This window comes from Wolffia australiana, chromosome 7, assembly GCF_029677425.1.
Source record: "Wolffia australiana isolate 7733 chromosome 7, ASM2967742v1".
NCBI classification, from domain to species: Eukaryota; Viridiplantae; Streptophyta; class Magnoliopsida; order Alismatales; family Araceae; genus Wolffia; species Wolffia australiana.
This window is the reverse complement of record NC_135841.1, coordinates 18,889,282-18,903,671: the sequence shown is the minus strand read 5'-3', so window position 1 is coordinate 18,903,671 and position 14,390 is coordinate 18,889,282. Positions and strand designations below refer to the sequence as shown.

Genomic DNA, 14,390 nt, shown 5'->3' with positions numbered 1-14,390 from the left:
GTTTGTAGTTTCTCTGTTGTTCCGAGTCTTCTTTGGCGCTCGATTTCTCGATTTCTTCGCAGTTTCCCTAGATTTGATCGAAGAACATGCTTCCGGTGGTCAATCTTGAAGCTCTGATCTTCGGCGGAGGCGACGGCAAAGTCTCCTGCGAGACATCGCAGGTGGAAGATCCGTTCGTTTCTTCATCGCCGAGGAAATGGCAAGACGAGCTACCAGAATCTTTCCGACTTTCGATCAAGGACGGAATCGAATGGATCGATTACAACGCCGCTCCCTACCTCGAGCGTGACGATTCCACCAAAGAAATCACCAATCCGAAGTCCACGGCGCACCAGAATTTCAGCGGCAATCTTAGCATTATTCTGAAATCGAACTCTTCATCGCAGTTGCTATCGAGCAAGCCGAAAGCTCCGATCATCGCGCTTCCGAACAAGCTCCGCCACTCCGGCTACCTCGGCCGGAGTCGCCGCCACGCGCCGATCTTCCCGAAGAAGGCGTCTCGCAAGGCGGAGGTGCCGGAATCGGAGCCGAACTCGCCCAAGGTCTCCTGCATGGGAAGAGTGCTCTCCGATCGGGACCGGAGGAGGCGTCGTCGGACGACGGATGGCGCGTCCCGTCCGTCACCGATCTGTTGCTTCTTCTTCTTCCGACGAAAGAATAGATCGCTTGCAAACGACGACGGATATCTTCCTTCTTCAACGACCACCACCTCGGCCCGTTCTACGAGGGGGGGAGGGTCGGATGACGTCATCCCAAGGCTGGGCGACCTTAAGCGCTTCGTTTCTGGGAGAAAATCGGGGTCGTGGAGCGAGGAGCGGGATTAGGGTGGTCCTTGATCGGCACTGGATGAAGAACTTAGATTTTTGTTGGAAGAAGGTACGCCCAGTCGTCTCCTTCAGTTGGTCGCCAGAGTGATTGATCCCTCTTTTTTACGAGAAGGATTTTGCATTTTGGGCATTAGGAGATTGAATCGAATCTACATCGCATGTTTACTTCACGAAGTAGTAGTTATAAACCTGGAATCTCATTCAAATTGTAAGAGATACAGAGAGAGAGAGAGGAGAGTAAAAAAACGCGGCTAAAAAGGGTACCCTTTTTTTCCCTTGCTTTAACCGTAGATTCAACTACAGAGTTTTGATTATTATAATAAGGAAAGTGATGGGATTGAAAGTAGTATAAATGCTTTCCTGGGTCTCGATATCAAATTTTGACGACGGGATGGAGGCCTTCAGGGGATGCTCGGAGCAGAGCTACGCGCCATCCGCTCCTCCGTTGCCACCCGAGCAACGGCAGGAATACGGACGTATTTCAATCTCTTCCGAGGGATTGCCGAACAGCTCACGTCCCCCTTCATCCATCGTATCATCGTTTTACGGATTTCCCCCGGGAATTGATCCCTGGATTTTCCATCGCTTTCGATCCGTGGATCGTGATGGGAGCGGTTTCATTGACGAGATGGAATTGCAGATTTCTCTATCTCAGGGGGATCTTACGTTTAGCCGAAGAACAGTTCGCCTGCTGATGTTTCTCTTCTCTAATCCGAGATTCCCTTCCGTTGTTGGTGAGAATTTACTGTGTAGCTTCTTTCATTTGTAAGTATGTTGTGGGAAACGTTGATTTGTCGGAACTAGAACGCGCTTCACGAATTCCCGTCGTTTATCTGATTATTTATTAATGTTCTCCGGTAATTGTCCAAATAACAGAGGACAGTTGGCCATTTTTTTGGTTGAAAACCTCCCAAGGTTGATGATTGTCTCGCTGTTTTTTCTCAGGACCTAACGAGTTCGCGGCGATATGGAGTTGTGTTGGGCAATGGCGTGTAAGTATTCAAACTAATTTGCATTATTTATTTGTCACCTTCCTTAATATGTGCACCGTCAGTACATGGGCACTATATTTTGCTGAATTTTAATCTCATACAAATGCGTCGAATTTTATTGAGAGGCCTCTAAAATCTTAGGGTTTACAAGAATTGATGCACATTCATACACGACATTATCTATGGCAGAATTCATTTTCGTCATTTCATTTGCTATCAACTTTGCTTCTGGGAATTGGATGCTCCTCTAGTTTGACAATTCGGTTGGTCTATGGAAATGTCAATTCGTAAAATGTATCACCGCATCAAAGCGTAATTCTGGTACCCCACGGACATGACTCTGGTTCGTGAAACATAGATGTAAGAGTTATGAAATCTTTTAAGGGACGTTAAATAATTTTTTTGGTGAATTATTATACTGACTCAAGTTAATAATAACTTTATTTTAGTAACAATCTTTGCAAGTAAACTCCAGCGGGCTCAAATTTTTGAGAAGTCACAATATCTTTTAATCTATGCACCCAAACTGATGTATCCCTGAAACGATCAAGCCAATACATAAAACATTTAAAAAAATTATGGAGTTTTCGCTGTCTGATACTTGAGATCTCAATAGCGGACACATCTTTTGGTGACGTATTAGAGGAAAAAAGTTTTATTACAGTTCACAGGATGTTTTGGTTTCATGCACTCTCTAGGTGGCTGGATAAAGAATGAATGAGTTGAGGCTCTGTTGTAAAGCCCATTCTTGTTGGAGTAACCATATTTTATTTGGTACACACATTATCTATAGGACACAAGTTATCTTTTGCTTCTATCTATGGGATACGAACTCCATTATCTTGATCAAAATGTTACCATGACGGCTACATGTTCAGGCCCCATAGATGAGACTGACTTGGAATCTCTAGATTATAACTTGGGTAGTTCTCATTAAATGTGCATAGATTTCAGATTCTAGGGGGATTCTGGTCATCCAGCCCATTGATATGATCTTCATAAGAGTCTTTGCAAAGAGGAAGTGTCAAGGACATGGGCCCTGGGTGTGCTGACCTGGCAGAGTTAACTACCGATTCTTGACCAGCTGTGTAAATAAGAAATAAAGGAAGATTATAAATAAATGAGGAGACCAGGACTGCATCTGGCCTCGGAGTTTTACCAGGATTCTTGGTGACTGTTGATGGCCTGGCCTACCCACTCTCCGGCTAGGGGCGAAGTTGGCTGGAGCTAGGGTTTAGAAAGATAGAGTTTGAGAAGATAACGACTTACTTCCATAATTCTCCCCATACTTATGGGCTTACAGATGGGCCCGAATAGTATTGGGCTCATTGGATGACAACTAAATAGAAAGGGCGGAGAAAGAAAGAAGAAAAAGGAAAGACACAAAATAGGAAACAAGAAGAAATACACAAGGGGAAAAATCTCCGACTGACTACCCCCTCCCCTCAAGCTGGTCAATTCCCAGCTTACTGAACTGGCGATCAAAGAGAAATCTGGCCAATCCTTTGGTGAGAATGTCGTCCACTTGGGTTAGATAATCTTACATTCTTCATCTACAAGTGCCCTTGGTCAATCTTCTAGCTGATCCAGTGCTTTTTCAGCAAAATATGCTTTGTTCTGCCATGATGGACAGGATTATGAGCAATATTGATGGCTGCCTTACTGTCACAATACGTAACTGTGGGATTGTTCTGGCTCAATCCATGCTCATCAAGGATACTTCTTATCCACAGGGTTTCGATGATGCCTTCAACGAGAGCCTTGTATTCGGCTTCATCACTGGATAATGTGATTGCCAGTTGTTTATTACTCCTTGATGGAATCATATTTCTTCATAAGGAATGAGCAATTGCCAGTGGTAGACCGTCTATATACAACTGAACCTCCAAAGTCTGCATTGGCGTACATCTCAACATCAGTGTCACCCTGTTGACTGGAGAAAATACCTTGGCCTGTTGAGATATGCCGACAAAAGATATGCTGCTTGTAGATGGGATTGTCTGGGACTGCCCATGAATCAACTCAGCAATCCAACAGCAAACGCTATATCAGGTTGCCTATGGTTCAAGTAGATAACTTTCCCGATCAACATCTAGTATTGCCCTTTGTCCATTCGTGCTTCTTCATCACAAAGACTTAAATTTGCATTTGGGTCAATGGGCGCAGAAGATGGTTTACACCCACTCATATTGGTTTCTTCCTGGAGATTCAGAATATATTTATGTTGTACGCTGAATCTTCCCAGGAAAGAGTTAGCTACTTCAATGTCCAGGAAATAACTAAGTTTTCCAAGTGACTTAATCTCAAATATCTCAGGCAACTTAACGCTTAAAGTATAGTTTTTGACCTCATCATCACATGTAATAATAATGCCATCTACATATACAAACAAGGCTGAGGCCTTGCCTGAGTTGGAGTGATTCACAAAGAGTTTATGGTCTCCATTTTTCATACTGCGTGGGAACTTCCTAAACTATGCTCTTATGGACTGCTTAAGTCTATAAAGAGATTTCTTCAGTTTACAGAATTTCTGTCCTGACTCCTTTTAATACCTCGGCAGCAGCTCCATACAGTTGTGTTGGCTTAGGTCTCGTGACCATGGCCAGTCTAGACTTGCTGCCAGAGAAATAAGGGTACATACTGTATTAAGTTTATCAAGAGGTGTGAAGATTCCCCATAATCAATCCTGTATGAGTGTGTGTTGCCGTTGGCTACTAGTCAGGCCTTTTTCTTCTCTATGTTACCATCTGCTATATACTCCTCAGTAAACACCCATCTGCATCCCACTGGGCGTTTACCCGGTGGAGCGAGGGCAATCTCCGACATTTCATTTTTTATTAGTGCCTGCATTTCCTCATCCATATCCTTCTTCCAATTCTGATCCTTAACCGCATCAGAATGTGTTTTCGGTATAGAAACTGAATTGAGTTTTGCAATGATAATCTGGTCCTAGTTCATCATACTCCACCACATTGGAGAGTGGGTATCTGATTTCCTAGGTACATGATATGTACTTTTCAAGAAAGTACCAAAGAAGGAAAAAGCGGGCGGGTCAATGGACCATTGACTGACCAGGGACTTGACCCTATAAATAAGAGGGAGTCATGGTAGGGGGAAGGAGGACGTTTTCTTGATTCAGGCCTGTGACGGTTACGTTGCCGGAGGACCAGAGACGTGGAGCTACACCGCAGATCTGGAAAGGGGATTACGACGACGAGGAAGGAGCTCCGTCACAGGAAGGGCGAGTCGTCCTATCGTCTGATTCTACTATCTTTCTATCTCTTTTTTCTCTCTCTCAACATCAGATTCAGACTCACAATTGGTGGATATTGGCAAATTCTTGAGTTTCTATTGGAGATAATTCATTGATACAACATAGGTGTATCAGTACACTGTCTCCTGCCCTTCTACAGGGCAATTGGCCACCCGACGCCATCATCTTCATCAACTACTTGTGATCAAAGCACAGCTTCATCTGGTGTTTCCATGACATTCTCATGCTCTTTGGTTGCATATTCTTCATTGGAAACAATTGCACTGACTCCCCTAATCTTTTTGAGGGCATTACATCTCAATTTAACTTACATTATTGGGTCCTTTAGGACATGAAACTGATCGCACAACGGTCAATATTTAACGGTAATAAACAATGGTTATAACGTAACTGAACAGATGTGCATAAAGGAACAGGATTCTTAATTCCTAAGAAAAAATGATATAGATTGGCAGGAATTTTTCGATTTAATAAAAAAATAATTAATAATGTCAGTCACAATGAATTTTCAATTTTATTTGGTTAAATACAACATTGACACACGGCCTCTTTATTTAAACCCTTGTTTTTCGCAGTAGACAAATATTCATTAGATTTCACGTCATTACTTCATCTGCAGGTTGCTTTCGAAAGATTTGATCGTGATCGAAGTGGAGAGATAGACTCAGGCGAACTACGAAATGCCATGCTGTTCTTAGGCTATGCCGTGCCAGACTCTGTTATTAGAGCCCTAATCTCCAGATATGAAGGCAGAAGCCACCCAAGGGGTGCCCTTAATTTTGACAATTTTGTCGAGTAAGCTAACTGCATAACTCCATTAATCGACTCTTAAATCCTTAATGATTGCCATTCCTCTCATTGCCTGAATTTTTCTCCTACAGGTGTGGCATTATTGTAAAGGTAACCAAAAAACTTCAGAACCATGATTTTTCTCTAGCTTCTCACTCTTCTATTACGCTGAAGAACTTGAAACTTGAAATGCTTGCAGGGCTTGACCGAGAGGTTCAAGGAGAAGGACCCACAGCGCACAGGTTTTGCGAAGCTTACCTATGATGATTACATGTCAATGGTCATCCCCTTTATTGTGCCATAGATTACATGTATCCCTTTATCTCTCTCTCTAGCTCCTCCCCGGCTATACATCAACCTTGGTCATGGGAGGGTCAATACTGTGTATATTGTTTTATTCACATCATAGACCATGTATATTTGCATACTCAACGCAGCGAGCACCGGTCAGTCACCCCTTCTTCTCCACTTCCAGCGAGACCTCATTCCGACGGGTGAACGGGAGCGTGAAAGGCGGGTTGAACTGCATGTAAATGAGTCAACGGTCAACGTCAACGGTCAATCCACTAGCAGATGGGGTCAAACTTCTGACCTGTGCCACCTCCACGGAGGTACTTTCCTTGACCTGGAACTCCGAATCTGCCGTCAGTGCCGCTCGCAGCGCCCGCTCCTTCTCTTTGGCCACTTCATCTGTCACGAAACCTGCTCTTGAAATTACATGCAGTCAATGTCGAATTCCGAGTCAGAAAAGCGGGTTCATTTTGGCCAGCTGACCTGAGAAAGCTGACACGGCCACAATCCTTGCCGGCACCTGTCTTATTCTGACCGTTGGATCATTGGGCAGGGGCAGATCTGCGCCATATTTGGAGGGCAGTACAAAGGACATTCTCCACGCACCATCTCTCCCTGCCTGGTCAACACCGAAGATACGGTCAAATACAGGTCAACTCACCACGTGATGCTCCAGATTAATCACCTGGGTCACGACAGGGGTCGTCATCTCCATCTTCTCACCCTGCCTGGTCAGAACCGGTGTCGTCATCTCCATCTGCTCTTTGGCTGTGTTCTATGTCAAAGTCAAACAGTCAAAGTCATCGATCAGTCCAATTCCTATGCTGACCAAAACGCGGCGGCATCTCCTACCTTGCCAAAGATATAGCCGGCAAGGACATTGAAAGTCTGCCCCGAGCCGCCCAAGTCAAACCCTGTCCTCCCCGGCATAGTCGTCTCCGCCACAAAGAAGGGCTGCCCACAACCCAGTCCGATAAGACCAAGAAAAAGAAAAAGAAGGCTATGAGAAGACTAGAATTTTGCCTGCACTTGTCGGATCTCATAGTCTGCCGTCCTCTTGATCACCTCAAAGTCAACGGTCTCCAGCTCTGGAACTGCAGTTGAAACGTCAACGGAGCAGTCAACGGTTGTGAGTGAGGAGGTTAATATCGAGTACCGGACATGAGAAGCTCTTCCAGGTTGCGTGGCGTGCCAAACTTGGACGAAGGCCTGGCACCGCCTTTGGCCACCCCCGTCAGCACCTCACCAAGAACTAGTGCATCAAGAGAAGTTAGAGGGAGATAGATAGATAGATAGACAGATAGGTATGTAAATAAATAAATAAAAAGATGATGGATGGTTGGTTAGATGAATGGATTGATAGGGAGGGAGACTGACTGACTGACTGACTCACTGACAGACAGACAGACAGATAGATGGATGGAGAGATAGATTGAAAGATGGATAGATTGATTGAGAGGAAGACAGAGAGACTGACTGAATGACTGACTAGCAGACAGGCAGATATATGGATGGAGAGATAGATAGATCAACAAATACAGAGGAAGACAGACAGACTGGCTGGCAGACAGATGGATAGAGAGATAGCTTGATATGATAGATAGAGAGAAAGACAGATAAACAGACTGACTGACCGGCTCGCAGACTGATGCATAGAGAGATAGATACATAGATATATAGATTGATTGATAGATAGAGAGGAAGACAGACAGACTTGCTAGCAGACAGATGGATAGAGAGATAGATAGATTGATAGATTGATTGATTGATAGAAAGGAAGACAGGCAGACTTGCTAGCAGACAGATGGATAGAGAGAGAGATATTGATTGATAGAGAGGAAGACAGACTGACTTGCTAGCAGACATAAGGGTAGAGAGATAGATTGATTGATAGAGAGGAAAACAGACTGACTTGCTAGCAGACAGATGGATAGAGAGATAGAGAGATTGATTGATGGAGAGGAAGACAGACAGACTGATTGACAGACATCCTTGCTAGCAGACTGACGGATAGAGAGATAGATGGATTGGTAGATAGAGAGGAATACGGACAGACTGATCGACAGACTGATGGATAGAGAGATAGATAGACTGATTGATAGAGAGGAAGACGGACAGACTGATTGACTGACTGGCAGATAGATAGATGGATAGAGAGAGAGATAGAGACACAAGTAGATACTAGATAGACGGATGGATAGATAGACATAGAGAGAGAAATAGATAAGAGGGAGAGAGAGGCAGCAGATCACCTCGCTGGGAGAGGGACAAGGTCTGGGCGGCGATGGCGGCGACGAGGGAGAGCCGCGTCTCCACCGGAGACGGTCTCTGCTTCCTCGGCGCCGGCGCCATAGCCGCGAAGCTCGCAACACATCTCTGCCCTGCCATCTCTCTCCTCCTATCTCTATCTCTCTATCTATCTATCTCTCCGCTGCTTTTATAGCTTCTTGTCGTTTTCATGGCGGCTCGGAAATATCTGCATCGGATCGACGGTAATAATTCCCATTGGATGATCACAAATCACGGGGTTTTAATCTGTTTTTGGCTTAAAATCAGGTGAAATCTGGGAGTTTGGCGATGGGGATGAGGGGCTGAAGAAGGAGAAGAAGAAGCAGCGAGGGCGTGGCTATGGCGTCCCTGGCGTCCAGCCTCGCGTGGAGGCCGTCGCCGGCGGGGGGGCTGCGGGCGGCGCGGCGCTTGGCCCCGGCGGAGCTCCGGCGGTGGGCGATTAGGGCTCGGGCGGGGGCGATTAGGGCTCCGGCGGGGGGGATTAGGGCTGGGCTAGGGTTTCCGTCGGTGCCCGGCGGGGGAGGGCGGGTGGAGACGGATTTGTTGGCCAAGGATGTGAGGGAAAGGGCGATGGGTGCTGTGGAGTCGTTTGGCGGCAGGGTTACCATTGGCGATGTGGCGAGTAAAGCCGGGTTGAAGCTCGGGGAGGCCGAGAGGGCGCTTCAGGCTCTTGCTGCCGACACCGGCGGCTTCCTGGAGGTACCTTCTTCTTCAAATTTTTTTCCTTTTTTTTTTGTCTTGCTGGTCTTTGAAGCTTGGGAAGTTTGTTTTTTGGGGAATTATGGGGCTGTTTTTGCTGTCTGGATGGTGATCGAAGCTTGAAAACTTTGTTTTTTTTAGAATTATGGGAGCATTTTGTTGGCAGGGTGGTAATCAAAGCTTGAAAACTTTGTTTTTTGTCTTGCTGGTTTTTGAAGCTTGGGAAGTTGGTTTTTTTGGGAATGATGGGGCCGTTTTTGTTGTCTGGATGGTGATCGAAGCTTGAACACTTGATTCTTTTTCGAATTACGGCGCCATTTTGTTGTCTGGCTGGTAATCGAAGCTTGAAAACGTAGTTTTTTTTGCGTTACGGCACAGTATTGTTGTCTGGCTTGTGTCCATAGTTTGAAGACGTCGTTTTTTTTTCGAATTACGATACCATTTTTTGTCTGTCTCGTTATCGAAGCTTGAAAACTTGATTCTTTTTCGAATTACGGCGCCATTTTGTTGTCTGGCTGGTAATCGACGCTTGAAAACCTAGTTTTTTTCAAATTACGGCACCTTTTTGTTGTCTAGCTTGTAAAAGAAGCTTGAAAACTCTGTTTTTTTTTGGGAATTACGGTGCCCAGTTGTTGTATGGCTGGTAACCGAAGCTTGAAAACTTGGTATACAACTTTATCGAATGGATGAATGCTTCTAACAACATGCTGAGATGTTACAACTTTATCGAATGGCCTTTGAGGTTGTAGTTATTGAGTATTGATTGAGCTAAAGGTTTTTTGATCTCCATTTGGGGATCGCATAGGATGGTTTGTATCGTTCATGATTGGCTTTCTGTACTGTTATTCTTATCGGTCTATTATGATCGTGAAATGTTCAATAGTCACCTCCCATTCTTTTTCTTGATAGCATTTTTTTCATTGCAAATACAATAAATTCCAATGTAGTGTTGATAGGTTTCAGATGAAGGGGATGTGCTATATGTTTTCTCGAAGGATTACCGTTCAAAGTTGACCTCCAAGTCTTTCAAGATGAAAGTTGAGCCCATTCTTGAAAAAGTGAAGGTATATTTTCTATCACCTTGATATCTGTTAGTATATTTATTTTTCTTGTTACTAAGTTCGTGCATTTCTTTGCAGGCAGCGTTTGAGTACTTAATTCGTGTATCATTCGGCACAGCACTTATCGCTTCAATTATTCTCGTATACACGACAATTATTACTATTATTTCTAGCAGAAGGTACGGAAATATTATGAATTCCTTCCTATCAAACATTTCTATTTTTCTCATTTATCATCTTGCGGTGCACTTTTATTTCTGTGGTGTGCGTTTTAGATAGGTTTGTTCAATTGATATGTATTTGTATTTCTTTTGGCGTGTTGTATATAACGCAATAAATATTCGACATGGCTTGACAGTCCTCTCAATGTTTCTTTAGTGAGGAAGATAACCGTGGACGGCGGGGTGGGAGAGGATATGACTCAAACTTCTCAGTATTTTTTCGCCCAACTGATCTTTTCTGGTAAATTTTTCTATACCGATAAAGCACTTTCCTCCTATGGTAATTTGCTATAAAACCATGTAAACTCTAGTTCACGACATATTTTGGATTCTTACCAATGTTAAGTAACTGCATTTTACTTTTTTTCTTGAAATGTTACTTCCGGTTGAAGACAACTGATGGATGATAAGACATGGAAATAGAGGTTATTCAATAGTTTCCGCATAGTCAGATTCTGCAAGACGTCCTTCCCTAATGCCATCAAAAGCATTTTCACAGGTTTCCATTCGAGATGCAGGATTGGCGAGAAGTAGTCGTCATTGTTGAACTCCATGTCAAAGTAGAGATGGAGAAAAAGATAGATATGGAGAGAGAGGAATGAGAGAAGAGAAACATAAAATGCTGGGGCAAATGCAGTCAGCCTGGCAATTGAGGATGTGGAGAGAAAGGAAGAAAAGAAACTTAGTAATTGAAATTGCAATGAGATCTCTTCTTCTGGCAATCATGCATTACATTCTTTTGTGTGCCTTAGTGTGAGGGCCTTTCACGTCAACATGACGATGGGATACAGTAATCCAAACAAGGTTTCATTAATTTTTATGCATGTATATTATTGCAGCTCGAATCATGGAAAGGATTTAAAACTTAAGTGTCATGGCTATCCGAAAGAGCTGATTGATATTTTATTTTTGTCACTCCATTCAGGTATTGGGATCCCTATTATTACAGAAGACAACGAGTAAAGACAAATGAGGGGATGAATTTTATCGAATCTGTAAGAAGCTGGTGCTGACTAACATGTTTCATATACATTTGGCCTCTTATTCTGAAAATGATGATGATGTTTATTGTTAGGTTTTCTCGTTTGTATTTGGGGATGGTGATCCAAATCAAGGTCTTGAGGAAGAAAGATGGAAGCTGGTACTATCTTTTAGGAATTGTTTCCTTTCAAAAAAATCTTTCAGGAATTTTTACGTTATTTTTCTCGTTCAATTGTTAATAGCATTGGTTTTTTTATGTTTCTTTAACACTTTATGTTAAACTTAATTTCCTTTATTTAGTGAAAATATTTACTGGCCGCCCACTAGCATAATATTCCATCTCCAGTTTAGATTTTCCCTGCGGTCTATTCCACATATATGGGCATATGCTAATTATTTAAATATGCCCTGCATATTATTAGAAATGTTTCGATCATTTCTCTCTCATTCATCTTGGGGTGTGTGACGTGGCAGATTGGAGAATACATTGCTTCGAATGGGGGAGTAGTCACTGGAGAAGAACTTGCTCCTTATCTTGATATTACCTCCGACGAAAGTTTGGTAAGAACTGTATAGCTCGCTAAATTTGTTGGAAAAAATAGAAATTTTATACTTAAATATTTCTTGGCTGAACTATCGTTTTGAATTGAGGTTCTCATCTTTTTGCTGATCTCGTGAGCAGAGAGACGAATCATACGTCCTACCTGCATTGCTGCGATTTGATGGACATCCAGAAGTTGATGAAGAGGTGTGTTGCCCGTAACATCATCCTTGTTTATCCCGTTATCTTATGGTCCGCCAAAATTTGCTTTACAACTATCATATAAAGCACATTTAATTGAAAATCAATATTTTACCTTCAAATTTTGCTGAAGCTTTCAAATTCAGATCGTTTGTCAGACGTATGACACATTCTGATAGAGAAATGTTGCATGTTTAGGGGAATATTCTATATAGATTTCCATCTCTTCAACGGACGGCTTCACCGCAGAGGGTTGGCAGAAAGGAATACGTGGGACGACGCTGGGCAGACTTTGTTGAAGGGTTCAAAAAGATTTTTGAAGAGCAAAAATGGATCTTCAGGTCCATCCTTCTCGCCATATCATGTTTTCTCATTTTTCTTGAATTTACCTGATTTTATCTCAAATTCTGCAGCAAAACAAAGACGGCGGAGAGGGCAATGGTGATCGGCTTGGGTGGCCTTAATCTCTTCGGTGTCATTGTTCTTGGCACGATGTTGAGGTAAGAAGATTTCACAGTTCAGTTGTTGAATGTTCTTCAAAATTTTCTAATTCTAGCAATAAAAAATGATTCAAGAAATCAAATCGGACTCAGACTGCCTCATTCTTTGAATTTGCAGCGGCCCTGCTGTCAGGCCGGTAGGGCTCATCTCTCTTGTCGGTGACATCTTCCCTCTGCTCCAGGTACTCTAAACATGTTGCAGAGTTACTATCCATGAGAAAACCAAAGTATTGTCCATAAAAAAACGTGAATATGTACATTCTTTTTTTTTTAAGAAATATGTACATTCTTATGATAAAGTAAATGTGAAGATGATGTCAATGATGATGATTATGCTGATGTTTACAATTACGAGAATGTTAATCATGAGAATTATAATGATGATGATGATGATGATCATGATGAGGATGATTTTAGGTCTATTGACGAGGAAAATAAAGGTGATGAATAATGATCATATGATGATGATCATGATGAGGATGATTCTAGATCTGTTGACGAGGAAATAAAGATGATGAATAATGATCATGATGAGGATGATTTTTAGATCTATCGATGTGGAAAATAAAAATGATGAATAATGATGACAATGAAAACGATGACTATGATGACGATGATTATTTGTAGGTCAACTGCCACTGAAAATAATTCGGATGGTGACAATAATGACAATGGTAATGGTCATAATGTTAATTGTGCAGATGCTGATAATTTTGCTTGTGGTGATGCATGATGATGATGATTTAAGGATCTAGAGACAAGGAAAATAATTATGCCTATGGTGATGATCATGACGAAAATAATGATGATGAGGACAACAATGATGTAGCTCTGTAGGTCTATGACACAGAATAATGATGACGGTGATGTCGATGACAGTGATGATCATGATGGCAATGCTGTTGATGATTGGCAGGTATATGCGGCCTCATTCTTCGCCATCCCTTTATTTCGCTGGTTTCTTCTGCAACAGAAGAATTCCCAAATCGAGCAGCGAAATGCTGTCAGGAAGCAGAGAGCTCTCGCCCTCGAAGCCCCCGACCCTGCTCTACGCCGAAAGGTTTCTCACTATTCCTGTGATTAATTCTTACATATTAGATTCAATCTGTTGAATGAACATCATGACCTGAGGACTGCCGCCTCGTAGCTGCTGAGCGCCAGAGACATGGCCCGAAGAACAGTGATCGGTCCAGAGAAGATCATCTACAGCACAGAAGAGGACTTCGCCGGAGAGGACTTTGAGGCTAAGGAATGGGACAGGCGTTTCAGAGAGAGAGCCTAGAGATCAACTCCCCACAGTAAACATAATTTATAATTTTTTACATTTGGTTTTATTGCTCATGATTTGTACAGATGAGACCAGGCAAAGTCAATGCACATTTCTCTTGAACTGACTGGTTGACTCGCTTGGCAAGATCAGGTGTATGTTTCTAATTTCATTTAATTTTTTGGCGGTAATGATGGATGGTTGCATGAAAATGATGATGGTATTATACTCGAGCATTATTCATGGGAAATACTCATTGAACATATTTGGCCATAGTCTTTGGGAGCAATATAGAAGTTCGATGAATTTATCACATACCCTATCATCCAGTATCAATACTTAAAACCTTTAAGTGGCATCTTTCTCATTTTACCTACGCAATGTTCATAAAATGAGGTATTTATAGTGCAGGGACGTGGCCGGGACGATTTTTTCGTCCCGGGACGAAAAAATCGTC

General features: G+C 42.8%; 3 protein-coding genes across 6 annotated transcripts; 2 read left to right on the top strand and 1 right to left on the bottom strand.

Annotated features, from left to right (window-relative positions):
* Positions 1–6,314, top strand: LOC144705900 (Calcium-binding EF-hand family protein). Of its 4 annotated transcripts, XM_078578760.1 has the most exons (6): positions 471–876; positions 1,468–1,561; positions 1,773–1,819; positions 5,713–5,888; positions 5,975–5,993; positions 6,082–6,314. In XM_078578760.1, the coding sequence occupies exons 1-6, from the start codon at positions 604–606 to the stop codon at positions 6,184–6,186; spliced, it is 714 nt and encodes a 237-aa protein (XP_078434886.1). In that variant the 5' UTR covers positions 471–603; the 3' UTR covers positions 6,187–6,314. The 4 variants fall into 4 exon arrangements, 2 of the variants coding, with proteins under 2 accessions (XP_078434886.1, XP_078434885.1); XM_078578759.1 differs by lacking the exon at positions 471–876 and having other exon boundaries at positions 1,190–1,561; XR_013582142.1 differs by lacking the exons at positions 1,468–1,561; positions 5,975–5,993; positions 6,082–6,314 and having other exon boundaries at positions 1–876; positions 5,713–5,879.
* Positions 6,124–8,561, bottom strand: LOC144705899 (SOUL heme-binding family protein). The gene is made up of 8 exons (XM_078578758.1): positions 8,426–8,561; positions 7,330–7,425; positions 7,197–7,267; positions 7,026–7,127; positions 6,859–6,948; positions 6,657–6,792; positions 6,475–6,584; positions 6,124–6,405 (listed from the first exon to the last, which is right to left on the bottom strand). The coding sequence occupies exons 1-8, from the start codon at positions 8,559–8,561 to the stop codon at positions 6,334–6,336; spliced, it is 813 nt and encodes a 270-aa protein (XP_078434884.1). The 3' UTR covers positions 6,124–6,333.
* On the top strand, positions 8,526–14,060 carry LOC144705898 (Iron-sulfur cluster biosynthesis family protein). Its single transcript, XM_078578757.1, has 14 exons — positions 8,526–8,665; positions 8,730–9,161; positions 10,118–10,225; positions 10,301–10,401; positions 10,601–10,684; positions 11,369–11,438; positions 11,519–11,584; positions 11,899–11,985; positions 12,107–12,172; positions 12,365–12,507; positions 12,580–12,666; positions 12,785–12,848; positions 13,583–13,726; positions 13,814–14,060. The coding sequence occupies exons 2-14, from the start codon at positions 8,802–8,804 to the stop codon at positions 13,946–13,948; spliced, it is 1,515 nt and encodes a 504-aa protein (XP_078434883.1). The 5' UTR covers positions 8,526–8,665; positions 8,730–8,801; the 3' UTR covers positions 13,949–14,060.
* The last annotated feature ends 330 nt before the right edge of the window (positions 14,061–14,390 follow it).

Excerpts from the sequence above, each read along its gene's own strand:
- LOC144705899 (XM_078578758.1), bottom strand. The coding sequence starts at position 8,561 with ATGGCAGGGCAGAGATGTGTTGCGAGCTTCGCGGCTATGGCGCCGGCG. Across the intron at positions 7,268-7,329 it reads GGAAGAGCTTCTCATGTCCG|TTCCAGAGCTGGAGACCGTT; the intron begins GTACTCGATATT and ends TTTCAACTGCAG. Across the intron at positions 7,128-7,196 it reads ATGAGATCCGACAAGTGCAG|CCCTTCTTTGTGGCGGAGAC; the intron begins GCAAAATTCTAG and ends GGTTGTGGGCAG.
- LOC144705900 (XM_078578760.1), top strand. The coding sequence starts at position 604 with ATGGCGCGTCCCGTCCGTCACCGATCTGTTGCTTCTTCTTCTTCCGAC. Across the intron at positions 877-1,467 it reads TAGATTTTTGTTGGAAGAAG|ATTTCTCTATCTCAGGGGGA; the intron begins GTACGCCCAGTC and ends ATGGAATTGCAG. Across the intron at positions 1,562-1,772 it reads GAGATTCCCTTCCGTTGTTG|GACCTAACGAGTTCGCGGCG; the intron begins GTGAGAATTTAC and ends GTTTTTTCTCAG.
- LOC144705898 (XM_078578757.1), top strand. The coding sequence starts at position 8,802 with ATGGCGTCCCTGGCGTCCAGCCTCGCGTGGAGGCCGTCGCCGGCGGGG. Across the intron at positions 11,986-12,106 it reads TTACCTCCGACGAAAGTTTG|AGAGACGAATCATACGTCCT; the intron begins GTAAGAACTGTA and ends TCTCGTGAGCAG. Across the intron at positions 12,173-12,364 it reads ATCCAGAAGTTGATGAAGAG|GGGAATATTCTATATAGATT; the intron begins GTGTGTTGCCCG and ends TTGCATGTTTAG.